This window comes from Topomyia yanbarensis, chromosome 3 (genome assembly GCF_030247195.1).
Source record: "Topomyia yanbarensis strain Yona2022 chromosome 3, ASM3024719v1, whole genome shotgun sequence".
NCBI classification, from domain to species: domain Eukaryota; kingdom Metazoa; phylum Arthropoda; class Insecta; order Diptera; family Culicidae; genus Topomyia; species Topomyia yanbarensis.
The window spans coordinates 364,361,591-364,385,512 of NC_080672.1; the positions used below are offsets into that span (position 1 = coordinate 364,361,591).

General features: G+C 42.5%; 1 protein-coding gene and 1 long non-coding RNA gene across 4 annotated transcripts in view; both read left to right on the forward strand.

Annotated features, from left to right (window-relative positions):
- LOC131690399 (mediator of RNA polymerase II transcription subunit 13) overlaps window positions 1-10,423 on the forward strand; it is a 172,662-nt gene extending 162,239 nt beyond the window's left edge. For 2 of the 3 annotated variants that reach the window (XM_058976129.1, XM_058976131.1), the window contains 5 exons: window positions 46-278; window positions 347-1,192; window positions 1,264-1,417; window positions 1,483-1,628; window positions 9,313-10,423. In XM_058976129.1, coding sequence (XP_058832112.1) covers window positions 46-278; window positions 347-1,192; window positions 1,264-1,417; window positions 1,483-1,628; window positions 9,313-9,690 — 1,757 coding nt within the window. In that variant the 3' untranslated portion in view covers window positions 9,691-10,423. The remainder of the gene's footprint in view (window positions 1-45; window positions 279-346; window positions 1,193-1,263; window positions 1,418-1,482; window positions 1,629-9,312) is intronic. The other variant, XM_058976130.1, reaches the window with a different exon arrangement.
- Window positions 10,424-12,886: 2,463 nt separating this feature from the next.
- Window positions 12,887-14,216, forward strand: LOC131692706 (uncharacterized). Its single transcript, XR_009306043.1, has 3 exons — window positions 12,887-12,988; window positions 13,043-13,665; window positions 13,719-14,216. It is a non-coding gene; the product is annotated as an uncharacterized LOC131692706 (long non-coding RNA).
- The last annotated feature ends 9,706 nt before the right edge of the window (window positions 14,217-23,922 follow it).

The following is a 23,922-nucleotide window of genomic DNA, read 5'->3' on the forward strand; positions in this document are numbered from 1 at the left end:
TTTGAACACGTTTCCTTAATTCAGATAACTTTTCCTCTCGAACAGACACTGAAAGTCGCGATAATCTAAACACGTCCTCATCAAGTCCAGCCGATCGGATGCAACACGACGATGATGGCAAAGAACCGCCACATATCGTGCTGTATATGGTAGAGCCATTTACCTGCGGGACGGATTCGACAGAAATCGAGCGACTAGCTTGTCTTTCGCTGCTGCGCTGCTATTCCAACATATTGAACACAGTTCCGGATTCGATCCGAGCCAATATTAGTGTGCAGGTAAGATCAACAAATTGCGATGATTCGATCAAATTATTGAAAATTAATTTCAACTTGTTTTATTTTAGCTAATTTCTCTGGAAAGTATTCTTGAGCTGGGACGCAGTCGCAACCGACTGAGGCTAAGCGATCACATGCGCTGTCAGGCGTTGAGCATTTTCTCCCAGAGTCGACGCTTCATGCAGCACTTGAACAATGTCAAAAGTTTGACCGGGTTCGGAACGGCCGCAAACGCCGAACAGTTCATGAAGAACAAGGACGAAAAGAACCGAGCACCATACAAGCTTTACACCCCTCCGTACGTGTTGGCTAAATTGTGTGAAAAGAAGGAAAATTCGGAATCGTTCGGTCAAACGAGCATCAAGCAGCAATGTTCGATCATGTACTGCAGCTACTGTTTGAGTGAAGATCAGACCTGGCTGCTGGCAGTGGCGACGGACGATCGGGGGGAGTTTCTGGAAACTGTGACCATCAATATCGACATTCCGAACCGGGTACGGCGGAAACGAGCCTCTGCCCGAAGGATGGGTCTCCAGAAGCTGATGGATTTCATCCTAGGTCTAATATCGCAGACAGTTCAACCATGGCGAATCGTTATCGGGCGCATCGGTCGGATAGGGCACGGTGAGCTGAAAGGATGGAGTTGGCTGCTGAGCAAGCAAAATCTACAGAAAGCTTCCAAACATCTGAAGGACATTTGCGAGCAGTGCTCGCTAATGCATCCAGTGTCGGTACCAAGTATACTGAGTGCCTGTTTGGTAACGCTGGAACCCGATTCGGAGCTTAGAGTTATGCCGGATCAATTCACACCGGACGAACGGTTCAGCCAATTGTCGATGCAGTCACCGCTCACCACTCCGCAGGATGTGACGTGCACGCATATCCTGGTGTTCCCGACCAGTGCGAGAACACAGGTAATTGTTGATTCCGGAATGGGTTACACTGTCAATTTTTAATTTCTAATTATTGTTTCGTTCGCTTACAGTCGGCCCAATCGGCTTTCGTGGCCGAACACATCAACGATGAGTTGGAGCTGACGCTCGGCGACGGTAACCTCGATGATTTGGGGCTTGGCGAAGACTGCGACGAGGACGGTATCAATGGTCTTGGAGATCTATTTGATAACTGGGGTAATTATGGTATTGAATGATTGTTCGAGTGTATGAGGCAGAGAAAAAAATCATTGTATTTGTTTTGTCCATAGATGATTTGCCAATGCCACAGCAAATGCAACAGGATTCGCGGCAGGGAAGCCCGATACAGTTTGAAGGTCAGCGTCAGAGTCCTGGTGACAGTGGCTCGAATTGTGCGCAGAACCTCAACGGCTACACGACACAGGAGGCCGAGGACGTAAGTATTTTTGTTTCACGCTTTGTAAACAAATTAGGGAATCCAAAACTGAAATTGGAAATTTCTCAAACAAAACATCAGTTATCACGCAAGTTGAATTGGGTTGAGGGAAGCAAGCAGCTCAACATGGTTGTTTCTGACAGGCCAAAAAGCATGCTCCTTCCGGTATATGCAGCCAACGACCGTTATTCCATGAGGTGTGCTCACTACATTCGAGCGGCCCTGACAAAAAATACAGAATAATCCACTACCTTCTAAAGAAAGGTTTATTTTTTTTCTAATTGGCCCAGGTGAAAGTTGGCGATTTAGTTTTCTGATAGCATTAGGTCCCATCATTCGCAATTGATCTTGATTGTAGTTGCTTACAATACAGCGTCTTCAATTATTGAACTTAGGACTTTTCTATACTCAAGCAGATTTGCGTATATCAGACACTCGCATCAAATACACCGTCGATCTCAACTTTGTAAGCGGGCACATGGACGAACGAGTTCGATGGATACAACTGCGCGGTAATAGTGTGGTAAACTAGGACTAGAAAAATGTAGTGACTTTCATAACCGATCCTGCAAATGAGAAATATAAAAAACTCTAATAGACTGGTTAAACTCTGGCTGCAGCGATCACTTGATGAGTGGTAAATCATTGTTTTCATTTTTTAAGTACTTATGAACCCTACCGGGCTAAAATTGGTAAAATACGGCTAAGGGATGATTGTCAAGACAATTGCGAACATTGATGCAGCTGTTTGCAAAGGAATCCTGTTTCATATGAAGGATTTTTTTTCTAGCTCCGGAGACCTGACAGAAAACTTGAATGAAAAACGAGCACAATCCGACATTGAATGTTTAGAAGCTGGTTTGAAAATACTGAAATTTGATAAAGCTTGTTCCAATCTCTGTGAAGTCGAAACGAATAAGATGATGCATGTTAGGTATATATTAGTCAACGCAGGATGGACACTATGGTTCGTTCGCGACTGTGAGCCGTTCAGTGGACCGCGTCATCGTGCTAGTGGACCCTTGGAACGTATTAATACCAATGTTTGCCTGTGTTGGATATTACGGTTCTAAGCGAGAATGACTACGACCACTCTTGGGACATTTGATGGACAGCTATGAGATCTATCGAGTCATTATGAAATCGCATATCTGTGGATCATTGACGCAGAATAAGATGGCTTCACAAGAAACTACACGCACTTCTGAACGAAGTGACCCCATTCTACCGTGGACTCACCTGTGTCCACCATCTGCTCATCAAATTTCTCCAAATACCGGTTTAGACATGGTGCAGGTATACGACAATAAGAATCAACGCTTTTAATGCTGCGTTCTATTGGACAGTGGGCTCCCAGGTAAATCTTGCCACTGAAGAGTTAATCAATTGTCTGAGTTTTCCGAAGAAACCAACAAACGTTTGGAATACTGCTGTCAATGTTTACCTCGCCCCTAACAGGGTAACGCTAAAGATTCAGTCCCGGCGATTCAATTTTAACGTTTGTTTCGAGTCCCTTTTTTGTTTTCTTTTCCTTTTTTACGTACTAGCCCAGTACACGTGCTATTAGTAGGTGCCAAGCTACCACACGGGGTGTACTGGGGGCGAGTCGGGCTTGAATGGTGACGCTGCCCATAATACCGACTAAACTCCATTGGGCTCCGCCATCGTTCCCCCCAGGGATTACCTCTCGGTATTACTTCTGGGGGCATGGCTGTACTTGATGTACTCACGCTTTCATACGTTCTGTATGAGGCTTACTTGGGTGCCATCTCTATCGCACCTTGATTCACTCTCTAACACTCCACATGAGGCTGACTTTTGTGCTCACCTTTTTCGTTCCTTGCGAGGCTGACTTGTGTGCTCACCTTTTTCATTTCTTGCTAGGCTTACTTTTGTGCTAGCTTCTAACATACCATGTGAGGCTGACTTGGATGCTCACCCTATCACCTGGTTCACTCTCGATCGTACCACTCTGTTACACCCCTGGCATCCCATGTGGGACATTTTTCTTAGGCCCTACTTCTGACATACCAAGCGAGGCTTACTTGGGTGCACACCGTTTTCATACCTTGTGAGGCTCACCTCTACCATACCATGAGAGGCTGACTTTTGTGCTTACCCTTTCACTCCTTTGCCACGCCACGAGGCATCGATAGCTAAGTCCCAACATACTACACTACGACCCTCCCATCTTGGCATGAGGCAGTCCACATATACGCCTATACACTCGCTCTTCTGCTTTGCTTTGGGGTGGCTGGGTTTACCCCTTACGCGGTTGCCAGTCGCTGCGCCAAATCTGCCTCAGCATGAACAGACCATTCACTCACTTTTCTGCGCTCGGCCTTTTTCGCTCCAATTAACCAATCACTAGTTAGTCGTGCCCGTCGTCTGTTGCTCGGTGCGCCAAATTGCCTGTAGCCTACAGGCAAACTGGGTGGTTGCAGTCGAGACTGCGTTCCACTTCTCCACCGCTTGACACATCCGCTGAATAAGGGTATCAGGGGTTGTGTCCCAGCCACAGACGTCAAGCATTGCTCTTCTTTCGACGCCGAAACGAGGACATACGAACAGTATGTGCTCGGCAGTTTCGTCTACACCTGGGCAGTCAGGGCAGGCTGGGACTTCCGCGTGCCCGAACCTGTGGAGGTACTGTCGGAAACAGCCATGGCCTGACAGGAATTGTGTCAGGTGGAAGTGAACTTCCCCATGGGGTCTTCTCACCCAGCTCGATATGCTAGGTATCAGCCGGTGGGCCCACCTACCTTTCGAGGAGTTATGCCACTCATGCTGCCATCTGGCGACCGAGGTCACCCTGGTGCGCTTGCGGGCTCCTTTATTTCCACGTAGCTCGAAGCACTCCTCATCTTACCGAATGACCAGCCCGACTGGCATCATGCTCGCTATCACGCAGGATGCATCGTGTGATACCGTGCGGTAGGCAGATATCACTCTGAGGCACAGCACGCGGTAGGTGCTCTCCAGTTTCTGTAGGTAACTGGTTACCCTCAGTGCTCTTGACCATGACGGGGCGCCGTACCTGTGGATAGAGACGACAATGCCTGCCAGTAACCTACGTCTACTGGCGCACACCTTTGAGCTGTTAGACATCATCCTCGATAGTGCCGCAACAGCAGTCGACGCTCTCTTGCATGTATAGTCGACGCGGCTGCTGAAGGTCAGCTTGTCGTCTATAATGACTCCGAGAGACTTCAGACTCCGCTGTGAGGTGATCACGACTTCTCCCACATGGATAACTGCACGTTGTGCCGACTTGCGGTTGCTGACGATAACTACCTCCGTCTTATGATGAGCGAGCTGCAGGCCTCTCGCGCTCATCCATTCCTCCACCGTGTTGATCGCGTGTTCTGCAGTTGCAGTGACCTCAGGGATTGACTCCTCGTAGACCTCCAAGGTTACGTCGTCGGCAAAGCCGACGATCTTGACCCCAGAAGGGAATTTCAATCTCAGAACCCCGTCATACATGAGGTTCCATAGCATTGGGCCTAGGATCGAGCCCTGCGGGACTCCGGCGGTAATCGGAACCCTTTTCTGACCGGCTTCGGTCTCGTATAGCAGTACGCGGTTCTGGAAGTAGCTTTCCAGGATCCGGTACAGACCCACCGGTAGGCTAAGCCGGTGTAACGAGAGCGCGATGTCATCCCAACTTGCGCTGTTGAATGCGTTTTTCACGTCAAGTGTCACTAACGCACAGTATCGAATGCCTCGCCTTTTTCGTTGGATCGCTATCTCGGCAGTCTTTATCACTGAGTTGATAGCGTCCACCGTGGACTTACCCTTCCGAAAACCTAACTGGTTGCTTGACAGGCCGTCGGTATGGTCTGCGTACGGGGTTAGATTGGTCTGTACGCCGATGGGTCGCCTGGCGGCTTCCCGGGCTTCGGCAACAACATCAATTTCTGTCTTTTCCATCTATCGGGGAAACGGCACTCGTCAAGGCATCTCTGTATAGCTAGCCTGAACATGTTCGGGTTCGCTATGATCGCTGCCTTGAGAGCGCTGTTTGGAACTCCATCCGGCTCTGGAGCTTTGTTCATTGCTAGGCAATTAGCCACTGCGAGTAGTTCTTCATTCGTCACCGGAGCCACCATTTCGGCCGTGCCCGCACTGTCTCGTAGTGCAGGTGGCCAGGGGCTTGTGGCTCGAGACGGGAAGAGTACTTCGATAATCGTCGCCAACCGATCCGGAGACCGTTCTGGTGGTGAAGAGCCCCCTTTGGTCTTGGCCATCACGATTCTGTACGCGTCACCCCACGGATTCGCGTTGGCACTCTAACACAGGTTGTCGAAACACGCTTTCTTGCTGCTTTTAATGGCCTTGTAAAGGGCCAATTTCGCAGCTCGAAACACTTCACGGCGGTTCTCTCTTGTATCCTCGGTGCTGGCTCTTTGCATCCTACGTCTAGCTCTAAGGCGGGCTGATCGTAGAACTGCAATCTCGGCACTCCACCAGTATACCGGGCATCTGCCGTTTCTTGGCAGGGCTTTGCTCGGCATAGTGGCATCGCACGCGCGTGATAGAACGGCTACCAGCGCATCCCCGCTTAGACTGTCGGTGTTGGCCTCCAGTCCCAGGGCCGCGGTGAAAGCTTCGCTGTCTAAGTGATTGGACTTCCACCCGCGTACCTGACAGGGATCTTCCGCTCTCGGATGCTGCACACCGTAGTTGATCCTAAAGCGGATTGCTAAATGATCGCTACGTCAATCCATGCCTCCACCCCGTTTCTACGGAATGTGCTAGCGGAGCCATTGTTAGCTAGCACAGTATCGACTTTCGCAAGCGCCTCCATTAGCGCTTGGCCCCTGCTATTTGTACAGCGGCTGCCCACTCTGCTGCCCAAGCGTTAAAGTCTCCCGCTATAACTACCGGTTTCCGGCCCACTAGGTCTGATGAGAGCCTGTCGATCATCTGGTTGAACTGTTCTATGGGCCACCTTGGTGGAGCGTAGCAGCTACAATAGAACACACCATTGATCTTGGCAATCGCAACACCCTCGGCGGAGGAGTGTATTACTTCTTGAACCAGGAACCGTCCCGTTGTATAGACTGCCACCATCCCGGGCCCGTCCGACACCCAATTGCCGTTGCCGGCAGGGATGTTGTACGGGTCTGATAGGAGGGCGAAATCTGTCCTCGACTCCGAGACCGACTGCCACAGCAGCTGTTGGGCTGCTGCACAATGGTTAAGATTTAGCTGTGTGACGTTCACGGCTTCTTCTTATTTAACTCACCGAAGGGACACGAAGGTCCGCCCATAGCATGTTTATGGGCTTGCTTCTTAGCGGTGCAGATAAGGCACTTGTGTGCCTTAGTGCACCCCCGCTCTTTATGTCCCTCCTCGCCGCAGCGACGACATAGTTTGCTCCTATCTATGCCTTTGCATTCGTATGCTTTGTGGCCGGACTCAAGGCACCCAAGGACCTCACCAAGGACCTCTTGGGCACCGATAGCACCTATCCACTGAAGGCGGCTGGGGTATGCTAATTGGGCATACCGACCAGCCGATCTTCAGCTTACCTTTCTCGGTTACCTTTTTGGCATCCGCCTTCAGTAGCCTGAGGTAGGCTACTTGGGTGCCAGAAGATCCATCTCTAAATCGCACAGAGGCCCGCTCGATTGTGACGTCGCATTGCCCCTTAATGGCTGCGACGACATCTTCTGCGGTCGTGAACTCGTCCAGATGCTTGCACTGGAGAGTCATTTCCGCCCCTAGCGACCTGACCTGGGCGCCTTCACCAAGAACCTCTTGGGCCAAGGCCTTGTACACCGCACTAGATTGTGCTCCTCGCTTCAGCACCAGAAGCATTTCTCCTGTGTTGGTGCGTCTCACGCTACCCACATCTTGCCGAAGGGCCGAGAGGATTTCGGCCGCCTTCATCGACTTTAGGACGTCGACGTATTTGTCCTTGTCGGTTTTTAACCACAAGGCCTCGCCTCTGTCCTTGGCCTTCTTCGCGGGCCGCGGTACCTCCGGTGTCGGTGCCGGCTTCTTCTTGGTGACCAGAGTCCAGGGATTTACGCCCCCCTGCCCCGGTTGCGCCGGGTTGCTGGTACCATCGCTCTGCCCAACGAGGTCACTATCGCCCTCGCTTACCTCGACCAAACGGCGTTTGGCCTTAACGGTTGCACGTGGTGTCGGTTTTTTTACCCTCGCCTGGTGATTTCTAAGGGCGCTTGGCGTTCGACGCCGTCTTGCGATTGCCCTTGCCTTTGCCCTTCGAGGGGAACTCGGCCGCCACTTCGAGCGACATGGCTGCTCCATAGAAGGTGAAGCCCACTATCTAGGTACCTATGTCGACCTTCTCTCTTCCCTCCCTCTTGGAGGCCACTGTCTGGGTTTTTCTGTCGGACTTCTCCCGACATTCCACCCTTTTGGCGTAAACCTGTTGTTCCTGTCTTGCGACACGAACAGCTTTCCGGAGCACCAGGAGGCTCTGCTTCAGCTCCTTGCTTATATTTTGCTTTGCGCTAGTGAACTCGATTATTGAATCGAGCTGCTCCACCACTTTACGCATCGCGGTTAGTGGCCCGTCCAGCGCATTGGTAGGGCTATTTTCTACCACTGCTGGGGGGTCACTGGTGCTGTCGGATGCAGCCCCCGTCGCTCCACTACTCTCCCCACTGGGGGGGGGGGGAGACCTCGTCAAACCACCTCTAGCAAAGGGGTTCGGCACCTCCGTTTTTTGGTTTTTGTTATTTTCACGTCGCTCATTGATCCCACGAGTCGCGCGAGAAAGAAAGGTCCGCCACACCAGAGCTCCGCAGTAACGTGGTAAGGGACGCTTACTGTGGGGGTTGCCCTGGTACCCCACAGGCTCCGTTAACGATCGAGCATCTTTTTCACCCCCTCGATCACTCATCCCTCGGCACGGGTCGCTTCCCGCCTTGGACTTGGGGTTATGACCCTTTGTTGCTTTACATGATGACCGCGGCCCAGATCATCACAACCATCCTCCTTTACCAGGGCTTTGGACCTGTAGCTCTGGTTCTCAATAGTTCCAAGTACGTAGGTTATTACAGACATGCTACTATTGAGATCCGTCATTCGCTAGCGGAGTTCATTCCCATCGTCCAAGATAAACATCGAACACCGGGACCTCCTTTAGGGAAAGTTTTAACTAATTACGACTTCCACATTCCAAATAATACGGACTTATTGATGGGAGCGAAACTATTGTTCTACATGTTGTTGTTATCGTGTGCTCAGCATGTCTGAAAGAATACTTTTTCGTTCAGCAGAAAATGGAGAATGAGCAAACGGATGAACCATACCAAAAATGCAAACCCGTTGCCATAGGAATGATGCTAAATCACGGCAGACTACAGCAGATAGGCCATATGGCGCGAATGCCGGAAGCTAAAGCTATGTTTAGAAAAAAGTCTGGAAAAGATCATTGACTCCGTAGCAGACCTGGCACTCATTGACTCTTAGTAATCGTTGCAGAGGCGCCGTGATCTGATATTCACGTTGTTTTTTAAGTTTGTATTTTAAAAATATGTTTGGTAGGGATGGTAGATGGAGGAAAAAAATGCGCTGCCGCAAGAACTGTAGTAATTCCAATCTATGGTAAATCGACTGAATGAAATTCTATTCCCAGCTAGCTACCCTGATGATTACCAGGATCCTCACGACACACAATTAAATCCTCTTTATTTTCTTCTTCCAGGTCGGTTCCCTCGCCCAGCAACCAATGGCCATCGGCTATCTGGTATCGACCGCACCGACCGGACGTATGCCGTCCTGGTTCTGGTCCTCCTGCCCACATCTGGAGAACGTCTGTCCGGTGTTCCTCCGGATAGCACTTCACCTCAACAGCTTCCAGATCCTGCAGAACAATGACGATCCGATGGCGCAGTCCCAGTCTACCACCGAGCACCCGCTGGACTCGAACATGACGGCCGACGTGCTGCGCTTCGTACTGGAAGGTTACAACGTACTGTCTTGGCTCGCCATGGACTCCAACACCCACGATCGGTTGTCCTGTTTGCCCATCCACGTGCAGGTGCTGATGCAGCTGTACCACATGACCGCTGCGCTGTCTTAAGGCGAATTGGCAAACGACCCGAAATCGATACTACGGAAAGATGGTTCTCTTTCTTTTCCCGCCTGTCTGTGATATTAGGGGTATAGGAAATTGATGAAACGGTTCACTAAGCCTAGTGAGAGATTGGTTCATAGTAAATGCATCAAGGATCAAAGAGTTCTCCTGGACGTTGGTTAGCCAGGTTCGATATTACTGAAACACTCACGCGTAGTTTTATTTTAGATCAAGAAAGATGTATTTATGATGATGCTGAAGGATCAAAATTTAGTAAGAAATGTAAATTATTTGTAATGTAAAATGTAAAACTATACAAGAACAGCCAAGATCTGGTTTTAAAGTTAAGACAATTAATTTATTGCATGCGTTTGCACATCAACCATTGGACTCTCGACACTGACTGTAAGTATTTCTGTTCTGATCAATTGCAGTAGGGAAAGGCAATAGCTTTTAAACCTAGCTAAATTATTAGGATTGTCCTCAAACAGTATTTTTATTTTCATTCATCCGCTTTCAACGGAGACACAGCTTGTTTGCGTTAGGCAGAAATTTTTTACCGAAAGTAACAAAAGGAGATTAATACAAATCATAGCCAATGTTACAATTTATTGTAAAGTAAAATATTTGTAAATAGAACAGCGAGATGTCAATTGAGCAGTGAGAAGAAGCGGAACATATAGTGGAAACAATTTAGAAAATCGTGTACATTTTTATTTAGCTAATAAACTGAAAATAGCCCCGCCCCGATCGCTTGTACATTTTTAGTCTACCTAAAAAAATGCAATTTAGAAAAGCTCATCGGATTAGTGTTTTAAAATAAATGCAGTAGGTGAGTTTCTTGGACGTATGTTAGTTAATATGAAAATCCAACAAATGAAGCAGTTACAGTAGGATAAAATAATAAATAAAACACTCACATGAGAGATTTAAGAATAAAGTAACATCCCATCAGTAAATATCACTGTGTCAACATTGTAAATACTTCTGTAAATAGAATCAATGAGATAGAGTATATACAAATAGGAACATACTTAGGTCAAAGCAAAACCACAGGACAGTTAAAAACATGAGACGAAATGGAAACAATATTTATTTCAGTTTATCTCTTTGCCTCCCCCATCCCCAAGAGAGACCAAAACATAAAAGCTCATATTATATATAGCGGAAACACAAAACCCTAGACCGTAAGTAGTCAAGTAAGTAAGTAAACAGTAATCGGACAGAGTAAAGAGTGACATGATACAAAACTACTCACTTTCCAAGAGGCATTCTAAACACACATACACACACCGACCAGACCACAGTCACGAAGCGAAGGGGACAAAGAATTCAAATCAAAGAGAATAACTTTAATTGATATCTTAGCAAACGTGGGTGTCTGAATCCATAGGTTTGTAACTAGTGAAAACAAGAAACTTTATTAGCAAGTATTAGAACAAGAACGAGAGATAGAGAGGGATGTTTTGTTTTGCAGTAAAGTAAAATATATGACCGCAAACATGGGAAAAATCAAACTAAAGCTAGCGTAATTGAGAAACCTAATGAAAGGAATAGAATCATCAACTTACTCGGAGAGGAGCAAGTTCAAAGAAACATCAATGAAAATCACATATTTACTAGAATGCTAGAGCCATGAAGCGATGGAACATAAGGAAACACATTTCTGTCGTGAGTTTAGGCCAAATTGTAAAGAATATTATTTCAGACGGTAAGACAGAATTTTGCAAGTAATTAAGAAAACCACACCGAAAAATAAATTAAAGAATTAAACTAAGACAAATTAACACTTAAATGAACAGAACATGAGTGAGTAAAATGTGCAAGTGAACTATTTAAAAGGACAATGAATAGATGGAAATAAATGAATGTGAGCGATGATTTTGACACGGAAACAAATGAAAATGCAAGCAAGAATATTATTCGACAGAAACAAACAACAAAAAACTATTAATATTAATGAATTGTAATTGATATGAATTAATTACTATACATGAATTATTATATAAACTATTAATACTTGTATATGTTAAGGTTTCGTTTACAAAAAAATCATGAAAATAAATGGAGCATTACTGAAAAATTGCGTATTTCTTTGATCCGACAGAATGGACAGAATTTGTCCTCCTGATGAGCTCTGATCCTTTGAGTCATTAAAGCTACAACAAAAATTATTTCGAAACTCACTACCGTCATCTACTTCAGTTTCTTATTCTGCATTACGACGGATTGATGTGATCCAATCAAATCCGACTTGCGCTTGACTAAGAATGCAAATCACATTCCCTCGAAGAAGCGATCCGTTGTAAGGTAAAGTAACCCTAGTAATTTTTTAACTGTTTGCTACACGTAGTTTGATGATTGTATTCTGGTTGCATATAATCGCTTACAGACGTTGTAAGCAGCGATGCCAGATTTACAGACATGTCTGTATTTTACAGACTTTTTATGTCTCCTGCAGACGTAGCCAAGCCGCTGGTTGTAAGTGAACTCTAAACATCTATTATCTGTGGTCTGTTTTTTTGCATTTTTAAAAGGAAATTGACCGTATCCAAATGAAAAGTTGTAAGTGAAAAAATTAATTTTCTTCAAAATGGTAATGGCTTATTTCTCTGTAAAAGAGAATTATCTTGTAATCAACGTTGATGCGTGTTTATTGGAAAAAAATCGTGTTTTATCAAATCGCTTAGCGCAGACACTTTACCCAACTTATACCATTAACATGTAGACGGCGCAATAGTTAAGCTTTTCAACTAAAGCATAACCACAAACTGCGACATCTATGGACTAATAGAGTAAACGGAACAAAATGGCTGTTCGTGTACACTGAGAAATATAAATATCTCGACAAACATGTCAAATGATCCTAAGTGTCAATGAGAGCCTCTCTTTGTTTACTTTCTCTTATTATTACGGCGTTATCATAAAACTTTTTAATATTGTTTCACGAGATATCGAAAAACGCTGATTTCGACTAGCTTATTCTGCTAAGAATTAAGAAACAAACTATAAACCAACGACACGACCTGAAACTTCATGAAAAATTCCGAAGAAAAAGTGTCCACGAAATTAGCTGCCAGTTACCAGTACATTGAGCGACCCCTCGGTAGTGGTGAAATATGAATTTTTTACGCAACACTGGCTCAATTTTCTTAATGTTTATTTGCATACCCTAGCAACAAAAATCCGTAACAGTTAGGAAAGAAAACATTCTGTTTCGCTTGCCGCAAGAATCGAATGCAAACCCGGAAAAGTTTTGTTGGATCCAGCAAGTAAGAGATTGATGATACATTTTCTTATTACGGTACGCTAGGAAACGTTTGGGTTGCTCGGAATCCATCCGAGTTTTCATTTGTAGAATTTGAAGATGCCCGGGACGCAGATGATGCGGTGCGTGGTGCTGGAAAAACAATCTGCGGTCGTTGTGCTCCCGTCGAACTGTCTACCGGCAAGGGCGTGACAAATGAGGTCGGGGTAATTTCCATCCGGACGACAGATGCTGCGAGTGGAGGGCGAAGTCATTATACCCGGAAGTCATTTTACCCGGGGTTCCACATTCGCATTCTCGTGAGCTGTAAACTCATAGGAATATCTACAGCCGAGCCGTGACCTCGACCACCGTGCCCGATCCAAAACACCGAGGAAGACAACCCGCGATCGTTCGACTACTCGTGATTATACTAAATCACCACGGCAGTCCAAGACCCACTCCTGGAGCCGCTCACGAACACCCCGTTCAGCGACCAGGTTACGCTTCAGATCGAATCGTCGCAATGGCGGCGACTAACATCACGATTAATCGATTCGTTTTCAGGGCAGTGTCGACGCCGTTCTGCCACTAGCACTCTGTCCAAGGAACTACGGGAATGCTAGACCACCGGAAGCGATTACAGAAACTAAGACTTCAGAAACCACACATTAATTACATCGAGATGTCTAGTTAATGAAATTGTAAACGTCTTCTCGGAAACCCTCAGCGAAGTAAGTGTTTTAAACTTAAATGAATTACTTTCTACTAAAACCTTCGATTTCAGGACAATATGAAAAATAGTCCAGCAAGTGCTGACCGTTATGACCAGCATGCAAGGACCAAATAATACACCCTGTGCAATACTGAATTTCTAGTTTCCCAGTTCTTTGAGCAGTTTCCCCGAGGCATGGCATATTACGTCGTTTTATGCTGTTTTCGTTTTTGAATTCAAATCGGGGTAAATTCGTCCAAAAAAAAGAGATTATAACTACTACAGGGAGCGAAGCGCTACTGTCTCCATGTATTCACGGACTGAAACATGTGGTCTCGCTCTAGCATATTGTATCCCATTACATTGACATGTGTGTACCCGGGGTAATATGTGTCAAACTAATGGGCCTAGCATATGTAGGAGCGAGATGATGAATTATCAGTGTTAACAGCGACATGCGACCTCTAGTAGTTATAATCTCTTTTGTTCGAAACCTTCATTTTCGTAAATATGAGAGCGAACCTACTCTGACTCGGATCCAAAAACCAATTCTGCACTAATTTTTATAAGAGTGAGCAAATCTGTATTTAACCAACAAAAAATTATCCATAAATATGCATCTTTACTCACGCACAACACTTTGTTGTAATTTTACTATTTTGTCCAACACAATCAACGGAATAGAAGTAGAAACAAACTACAATTTATAAAATTTTCGATAAGGATGGCTTTGTGCCTTTGTCTGCCTTCTCTGGCCTTGATCAATCAACGTCATGCTCTACGTGGTACGACTGGTAGCGTTATCCTAGCTGGTGATCCGGATTCAAATTCAGACTAGCAATGTACTTTCGAAATCTTCATCCGAGATACAATGGTCGATTCCAATGCTTTCGTGGTTTATTTTCCACTTTTTTAAGTTTTCCTTGTTATCCTTCTCTTTCCCGACCGTTTGATAACATAACTTTTTCCCATACTGCTCAGAATTATAGGGTTCCTACCATTCGGTTTTGCCGGGAAACTGGACAGCGATTCAGGCAAATTTTCGATGCTATAACTTGATTCAATATCCTGGTGAAGCTTTGGTGTTCTTATTGTGATTTTTGTTGAGTCGAAACTTAATCTTTTTCAGCTATTGGGGTAGCAACAGACTCAGTTTGAGTCTCAAATAAAAACAGTAGCAGGGGAAATCTCTTTATCCCAGTTTCTTCAGTAACTAATAACCGTTTATAGATTCTCTCCGTAACCAACGGCCAATGTATTCGACAGAGTTTTACAGTCCTACAGGGATTCATTGCATAAAACATTGTTCACTTTAATCGCCGTGAAAAGAACCAATGGCAGGGGCAGATCCTTGAAACTGATTATGTCGATTCAAATGTTATTTATTTAATAATCTCTGTTAAATATTCAACAAACTCACGTGGAAACACAAGATTGGTCACATACATAACTAAAGCGACTTGGAACCGTTTCTTTGCCAAATAGTGAACTTTATCGTAGAAACTCAAGCTAAATCATCAATCGCATGAGACCAGCACAAGGTGATGAAAATCGACCGCACTACTTTGTATAGTTTCCAGCGGTTCCAGTGCCTGCATAAGGATACCTTCGGGAAATGGAGCAACACTCCCGATCCAACTATCATTTCCTATCGGTTATACATGACACTTTCGGCACAGCACTTTCCAGGCCGCCTGCTCGAATATTTCGTTCCCCAATTTGTAGCACATCCTGATTATGTGGAAGGGCCTTTTACGAAGAGCACCCTTTATGATCAATATGGATCTTTAGGGGTGTGCGGGTTAAGGCATATTCTGATGCAGATTAGTACCGTGAGTTAATATCTCAGTCCTTTTTCAATTTTTTGGCCCGAAACTATTGAAAAAAACATTTTTTAGTTTGTTTCCTTTTAGGACAATAACACATCCAAACCCATGCGACTTGCACGACTCAATAGGTTGCCTTATCAGATCTACCATAGTTTGCAGATGAAACTTGGGATGGCAGGTTGCTAGCGGATTGACAAAGTACCAGATCATGCTGTGTGGGGTGCTGTCCCGGTTAACAATGAGGCGAACGAGATATTTGCAGATACGTCATTTAGTAGGACAACTGTCAGTTTGCTGGTTGAGTTTAATTTGGTTTTTTTAAATTTAAAAATCATAAAAGAATAATTAAGGTTTAAGAATGATATGAGTGTACTCGTAAGGACACCCGCTACCAATACATATGAAAAACTGGCACAATTTTTCCAAATTAAAGATCCCTATTGCCTATCAGGTGACAATTTCAAGCGATGAGCTGTGCTGCACAGGAAGATTTTCGATGCTCCGTCAGAACTAATAGTTTGTTTTGTTGTTGTTACATTGCATTGGTTTTCCCTGTGTAACCAAGGGTTGCGATGGTTACTATAGGCTATTTGAGAAAAATAACATCAGATTCGCCGATGTTGCTAGTTTCATGGATTTTCTGATCAAACATCAAATTTGACAGTACCAGTTACCTGAGTCACTGAGGGGTAGTCATATTTGTGATACAGTTTTGGAATGCAGTGTCTAGTCGTGTCGTTGTATAAACTGTCGCATTATTAGCGAAAGAGAATCCGCATAAAGGAGAACAATAAATGGATTATATGTATGTATAATAACTCACAATTTGACATATTGTGATTCGACAATAAACACGCCACACCGTAAATTGTTTCCGTCATTTGGAGTATTGTTTTCAGCCGGATAACAATTTGGGGAATATGGCGTTAGGTTGTTACAATTGGCGATTCTACGTTGAAACCGCTCACAGATAGCGCTGGAAGCAAAGTGTTGCTGATTTGATTCTGTTCTGTCATAGTGCATATATTTTCTGTAAACATTGGTAAAAAAATAACTTTTAAACACCAAATCACCGATCAATTTGTCTATAATTGTTTATGAAAATGATGGAAAACCATCATTTTATAAGATGATGAGAAAACATCTTGCGAAAAGCGTGTAAAACATAGTGGTTTCTAATATTATTCGCAGAGCTATATGTGTGCTGTTCCGAAATGCAATTAGTTGAGCACAGTACCTGCCGCACATCATTTACCGTTCCTCCTAAGTTAAGATAAACCTTCATGAGATGGTGTAAATTCATGAAACTCTCCTGATCACGCGAGGAAAGAATATATCCGGCTAATAGGAAAGCGTCAGCTTTGTATCATACACAGCCGATCCTTCTCTCTGATAGTCATCACTGAATCTCCTACGTAGTCCAAAATATGAAGGAGTTTGACATTGGTACTGATTGGGTGTCGGTTTCGAGATGGAACTTCATTTATGGACCGATTTTTTATAACCACAATAATACCCCGATAACAAATCGAAGAAGTGTATGAACCAAATGGTTGCAAATGGCTGTAATTTCAGAATAATCGCAAATAAAACTAAATTTCTTACTCGTTTCATTCATATTTCGGCAGTGGTAAGCTTTTTCCGAGAAGAAAATGAAGTTTTTGTTGTAAGCTACGACTCACTTGCGGGTGAAAAAAAGCAAACTGTATCACTTTGCCAGTTCATGAGCTGAATCATAGGTGTCGCATGACTAATTTTGGTTTTGCCGCAAATCGCCAATACAAAAACGACGATTTTTTTCGAACATTTTTTTTTTCGTGGACTACCACGAATAGTCGCTTAGTTCCGAGTTTCTATTTCTCGTATAGTTCAAATATAGTTTTCTAGCGAAATACTATACAAATAAAAACATAAATCAACGGTAGGATTTTGACAAACAATATTGGAAATAGTTATAGTATTTTTTTGTTATTATACTGGCCATGTCCACCATAGGTTACTATAATGCAACAATAGGACTAATTGTGAAAACAAATTACGGTTAAAATGATCAATTTAGCAGAAGCGTGCAGAAACTACTTTATCGACGCTGTCAAAAGGATAGGCAAAAGTGAAGAACCTTACAATGTTGGTATTTTCCGCATAGTGTTTATCACATTTGTAACGCTCGCATATAGTTTTAACTCTATCGATATTTAATAATCGAGATTTGATTACCTGCCATCTGGAAAGTGTTGACATCGGTGGTACTGCCGCTTTATCCAATTGAGCTATTTCCAATATCGAGCAACGAACACAATTTTCTTCATATTATTATGAGCTCATCCTACCATCTTGAGCTGGGTAAATCGGAATTAGCTAGTACCGATAATTATGAGGGGCATAATAAATAACCATGACCATAGGAGAGTAAAAACATACCATATCGCATATGGTTAAAACTACCATACAGGATGTGAACTTGTTCAAATATATTTGATTAATTTGAGTTGTTAAATTATTTATGTCCAACAGAGACAAGTTATCATCAGGTAGTACAGTAGTACCTTAGATTGTACCATTATTTCGCCTAATTAATTCATCATTTTTTGTGCTTTTGTCATAACAAAAATTATGTGCTTAACATTATGATCATTTATTTTAGCAACCCCGCATAGCTAAAAACCATTTGACATAGTCCGAACAATAAACCTGTGTTGTGGGATATAGTAACCATTAGAGGTGTTGCTTTTATAATGTTCCTACAATTACTTAGATTTTATTCAATGAGTATAACAATAGTTCTACCATATCCCCAATAGTAACGACGAATTGAATGGTTAAATTATAGTAAAACATTATCCAGTACCATATGTGGTATTGTATATGTTGATGGCCATGTTAATGGTTCGAATGTTAAACAAACAATATCTGATATGGTTTCGCAAGTAAACAAAACAGTAAATAGACATTATGTGGGATTGTTGAAATATATTATAATGTACAATGACATCCTTTCGTGTATAAGATAAGGTTATAACGTAAGGTTGGCCGAAATATTTTTGCAAATTGCATTACGTATTACCTGGGACTGAACTATTATCTGATATTGTAAATATTTAGAGTACTTATGCAAAAGGTTGCAATAGAAATAATAAATTTATGTTCTAAATATTTGCAAGAGAAGGGTTCCTAACACATTACAAAATATTGCAACAATTTCACATAAGGTCTATTTACTGTATTGTTAATAAGCAAAACCATTTCCGATATTGTTTGTTTACTATTCGAACCATTAACTTGACCATCAACATGTACAATATCACATATGGTTACAGTACTGGATATTGTTCTTTTATAATTTAACCATTCAATTCGTCGTTACTATTGGGGATATTGTAGAATTATTGTTATATTCATTGAATAAAATCAAAGTTCAAATTGTAGGAACAATGCAAAAGTATCAGCTCTAATGGTTACTATATCCCATAATATAGGTTTATTGTTTAAACTATGTGACAAATGGTTTTTAACTAATGCGGGAAAGTAAACAAAGAGAAACTGTCATTTGCACTTAGGACCATTTGACATGTTTGGCTAGATATGCATAGTTAGCATCAAAGAGAATAGGAAAAGAGACGAATAGTGTGAAGCCAAAAATACCTTATTGAGCAGACCAATCGTGCGATGTAAATAAACATTACTCATGCCTGAGTTGGAGGAGATAAGTATTGTAAATCTATCAAAAAAAAATTTGAATTTTCGTCAGAATTTAGTGCAATCGTGATTGTAAGGTGCATTCTAGAGTCTATGTATGAGTAAAAACAAGTTTTAGAATTATTTCATCTCTTTGTTTCGAAATGCACATCGTTTGATGTACAAATTCAACGATCGACAAAAGGTTTGTTTTCAAAATATAATAGGAGTCATTTAAAGTGCTGCCTTTGGAAACGGTTGCCAAATTCTAGTATTGAAATCATCGTAAAGGGAGTGTTGCCGTTTTGACTGATTTTCATTCTGCGTCTCTTTCACTATTCTCTTTGGTTAGCATATGTACTTTCTATTGGCATTTTGCTGCAAAGCTCAATTACCTACTGCGACATCTACAGATCAATAGCATAAACAAGATAAGGAGGATGTTTGTGCGTTTTTCATATCTACGATAAGTAATTTGATGTAATTTTTCCGTAAATACGCATCAATTATAGTAAATAATGGACTCAGAGGGAAAGAAAAACAATTTGGAAGTTAATGATAATAGTTTTTAGTAGTTACACTCAAGTTAAACATAAGAAATCTTCGAAAATGTGTATATTGTGCTTCTACCGGCCGAGTTAAGAATATTTAAACAACCAATCAAAGCATAACCAGTATAAATTCACTTTTGGCAAGAATTTGCTCTCATTTCGAACATACACAACTTTGTACGAAGTGGTTTTATACCGGTACAGTAAGAAAAATTTAAAAATATGCTATATTATCTCTGCTTTGCATAATAAATCTATTACCATCTTGAAGTAAATTAGTTTTCTTCCACTTCACTTTTATTTTTTTATACAACTAAGGCCAATTTTCTTAAAAATGCAAAAAATACGTAAACTTTTAAAGATTTGCTACTGATCTGACAGTTTATTCACAAAACATCCACCCAAGCATGTAGTGCCCCCTACATATACAGTCGTGATTCGCTGGTTGGACATTTTTAACTCGACCTTTAGTTGGATCTCCGCTAGTTGGACCATTGTCCAACTAAAAAGCATCTGAATGTCAAAATCTTATGTCAAATTTACTTTGACAATCAATCTGACAATTAATAAAGATGTGAATAGATGAAATTACACTACTAACATCTCCTTTGGAGAGTTTTTGACATCTGTCAGTCGGTCCAACTAACGAATCAAATTCGTTAGTTGGACAGAAGTGTGGCGCAACCAGCGAATCACGACTGTATTTTCTGCGTAAAGATGCCAATTCCCGTCTCCTTTAGTCTGCTGTGATTTTTATGCATTTTCTAGTGGAGCGGGCCATTTGGCATAAAGTTATTTGGCATAACGTCATTTGGCATAATGGACATTTGGCAGAACGGTTATTTGGCATAATTGTTGTAACCCCAGATAGTTGGAGCCGGAGCCTAAATCAATATTTAGCGGATGACTTCAGCGCCACTCCCGAAGGAGACCATTCACCTTGTTCGGTTTGCCCAGCTATTGAGACCCCTCCTACGGGTGGGTACTATTTGTTTCTAAGTTCTGGCTCCAGAATGGCCCAACTGGACTTAGGTACCCTGTTTACCAGTCTGGAAACATTCGCTAGAAATCAAAGTCGGTATACAAAGAAGGCCTCAGACCGGTATAATAGGGATCTTTAGGGGTGTGCGGGTTAAGGCATATTCTGATGCAGATTAGTACCGTGAGTTAATATCTCAGGTCTTTTTAAATTTTTTGGCCCGAAACTATTGAAAAAAACATTTTTTAGTTTGTTTCCTTTTAGGACAATATAACACATCCAAACCCATGCGACTTGCACGACTCTATCAGATCTACCATAGTTTGCAGACGAAACTTGGGATGGCAGGCTGCTAGCGGATTGACAAAGTACCAGATAATGCTGTGTGGGGTTCTGTCCCGGTTAACAATGAGGCGAACGAGATATTTGCAGATACGTCATTTAGTAGGACAATTGTCAGTTTGCTGGTTGAATTTAATTTGGTTTTTTTAAATTTAAAAATCGTAAAAGAATAAAAGGTTTAAGAATGATATGAGTGTACTCGTAAGGACACCCGCTACCAATACATATGAAAATATTTTTCCAAATTAAAGATCCCTATTGATTAGCTCTAACGCTTTTAATCATCACGGGCAAAGATCTTCTCAAACACAAGGAAAGGTGGAGTCAAAGGGATAAGGGGTCAACTCTGCTCGTTACAAAACGGAAACGACCGAAAATCGTGAAACTACCTACACCAGAAAATACCAAAAAATAGTTTACTACAAAAACTGTTTAATCACTTCAACTCATAATTGAGCGACCGAAAATAAAAGTCGCTAGGACAGAACATGCTTCGTAAAGCCCGTTTCAAATATATTAGAATATAAAAACCGGATATAAACTTCAAGCGTAAAAATCGGACTGGGACATTCCTTTGTAAGAGTCGGGTAAAATGACCTTCAGTAAAAAAAACCGGAAAAAATACATCCGATTCTTACAAAGTAGTTTTTGTTAGCCGACTTTTAATCTTGAACATCAAGATATACGGATGCTTCTACGCGCGATTTATTTATTTTTAAACGATTTTTATACCAATGATTCATCCTTGCCGAGTTTTACGGGTGAGAACTTCTTAAGCGATTCTTATGCTGAAGGATTTTTGTCCAATTTTATGCTTGAAGTTTATTTCCGATTTTTATATTCTAACATGCTTGAAACGGGTTTTGTTGATGGCGGGATCAGAAGCGGTTGATGACGGATGATGATCGGTGTGACAGAATCTTGCAGCTTCAAACCTGCACGAAAAACACGCATCCAACGACAAGTTGGTATTAGAGCACGCACTGCACTGTACACAATTTGCATATTATTTTAATTCGGGAATACAGACTCTCTAAACTACTGCTTCTATATGCGGGAAGCCACTTAACTTTTGTGAGTTAGAACTGGGAAGGGAAAACTAATTTTATGGCTTAACTAATATAAAGAATTTCACGATTTAAATGTTTTACCTATAAAACCACACCGAGGCGCGAGGAAAACTAAACCACTCCCGCCTCTTCCACGATCTAGAACAAAGTGAACGATCAGATCTTTAGAGTCCTCAGTTTAAAGCATGAGGCATATCTTCGTGACCGGAACTACGCAATCGTTCACGAAATTGCGCAAGTTTCTCCGAAGCTTTTTTGCAAACGGCTTCATATTATTTTGAATATCCCCCGACCTCGATCTTCTACCACCAAATCCCGGGTCCTGCCGAATGGCTTTCAAAACCCAGAGACAAACAGTTTCCCCTCCACTATAGCTGATTCTGTGGTTAAAGGTCGCAGAAAGGGTTATCTTAAAAGTGGGGCGACGCCTGCGTCACGACCACCCTCCAAAAGTAACTCGGGTCCAACCACGACTGGAGCCGGTGGGTGCTCAACCACTCATCTGACAGTTCATTCGAAGGAGCTCCAATCAACCACTCACTCTCATTAACATTTCGGGAGAAATTACAGAAGCTTTTACCTATGCTGATCGGACCAGTAATTCGAGGGGCCGCTCAATATTTACATTCATATCGTAGTACTACATAGTCATTTGGCATAATTTTGAGAATTGATCACACTGAAGGTCGTTTGGCATAACGGACATTTGGCATAATGGTCACTCGGGATAGTTTTGAGAATTGATAACACTGAAAGTCATTTCGCATAACATACGAATGTATAGTTTATCAGGTGCATGACCCATAAGGTAAAAGCTGCACTAAGCAATAATAATAATGTGTTCTTATTCTTTACCTAATGTTGATTATATTTCGAGTGAGTTTTTTACATTTTATAACTTTTTTTTGCCTTCTTTTAAATATGGGCAGTTCTTTTGAGTTTCATTTTTGAATTTTTTGTGCTTGTTCATTCTTGCAATTATGGATTGTTTGCTATGACATACGTTTTATTAGCGCATTTCCCCAAAATTCCACGCGGCCTTTCTCGATTGAAAGGAACAGCCGCGCTCCATGAAACACAGCGCTTAGCCAATCTGTCATCATATCGCGATTTTGCATAACGAAGGGCTGAATGATAACACAGGTTGTTTCAAAAAAGAGCCCCGCGTTATGCAACGTTTTGTGGAGGTTGTTTATACCAGGTGCAAGTGGTGCCGAATTCACCACGTTTAGTATAATTCAAAAGTACTTTTTAGATTACAGAATTGATAAAATTGGTTAAATGAGTTAAACTTAACAATCAAATTTTGTTTTAAAAACTGTTCATGCGTTTAAACCAACATGGGAGGCTTATTACTGCCGATACATACTTAATTTCAAGCACAAATAGCCAATACAAGTGCTAGTTACACCAAAAATTTACTGGCAACCTTACAGTGGCATTTAGGAAGCAGTTGGTGCGGCGTGTAGGTTTCAGTGAATCTCTCAATAGTATAGTATAGTGTAGAACTGTGATCAACCCGACGTATGTTTTGTTTTGACCATTATTTTTATGATCGCCAGTTAGTTTTGGTTTTGCACACAATGTTTCAAAAATAAAAATTATCATTATCTTTCTTTATATCATGAGCTGTTCTTTCGAATTATATACTTTTTCATTTGTGGATTTCATCATCTTTTTCAAACGATGATGTATTGAATTAACTTACATATATTTAACCGTCGGTTGTTAGACTGCTTTAGCACTTGGGGCGAAGCCAATGCAATGCGGCTTTGTCGCATAACCGAGACCAAGGATACGAAGCGGCGCTAAGCTGCTGTGGATCCGTTG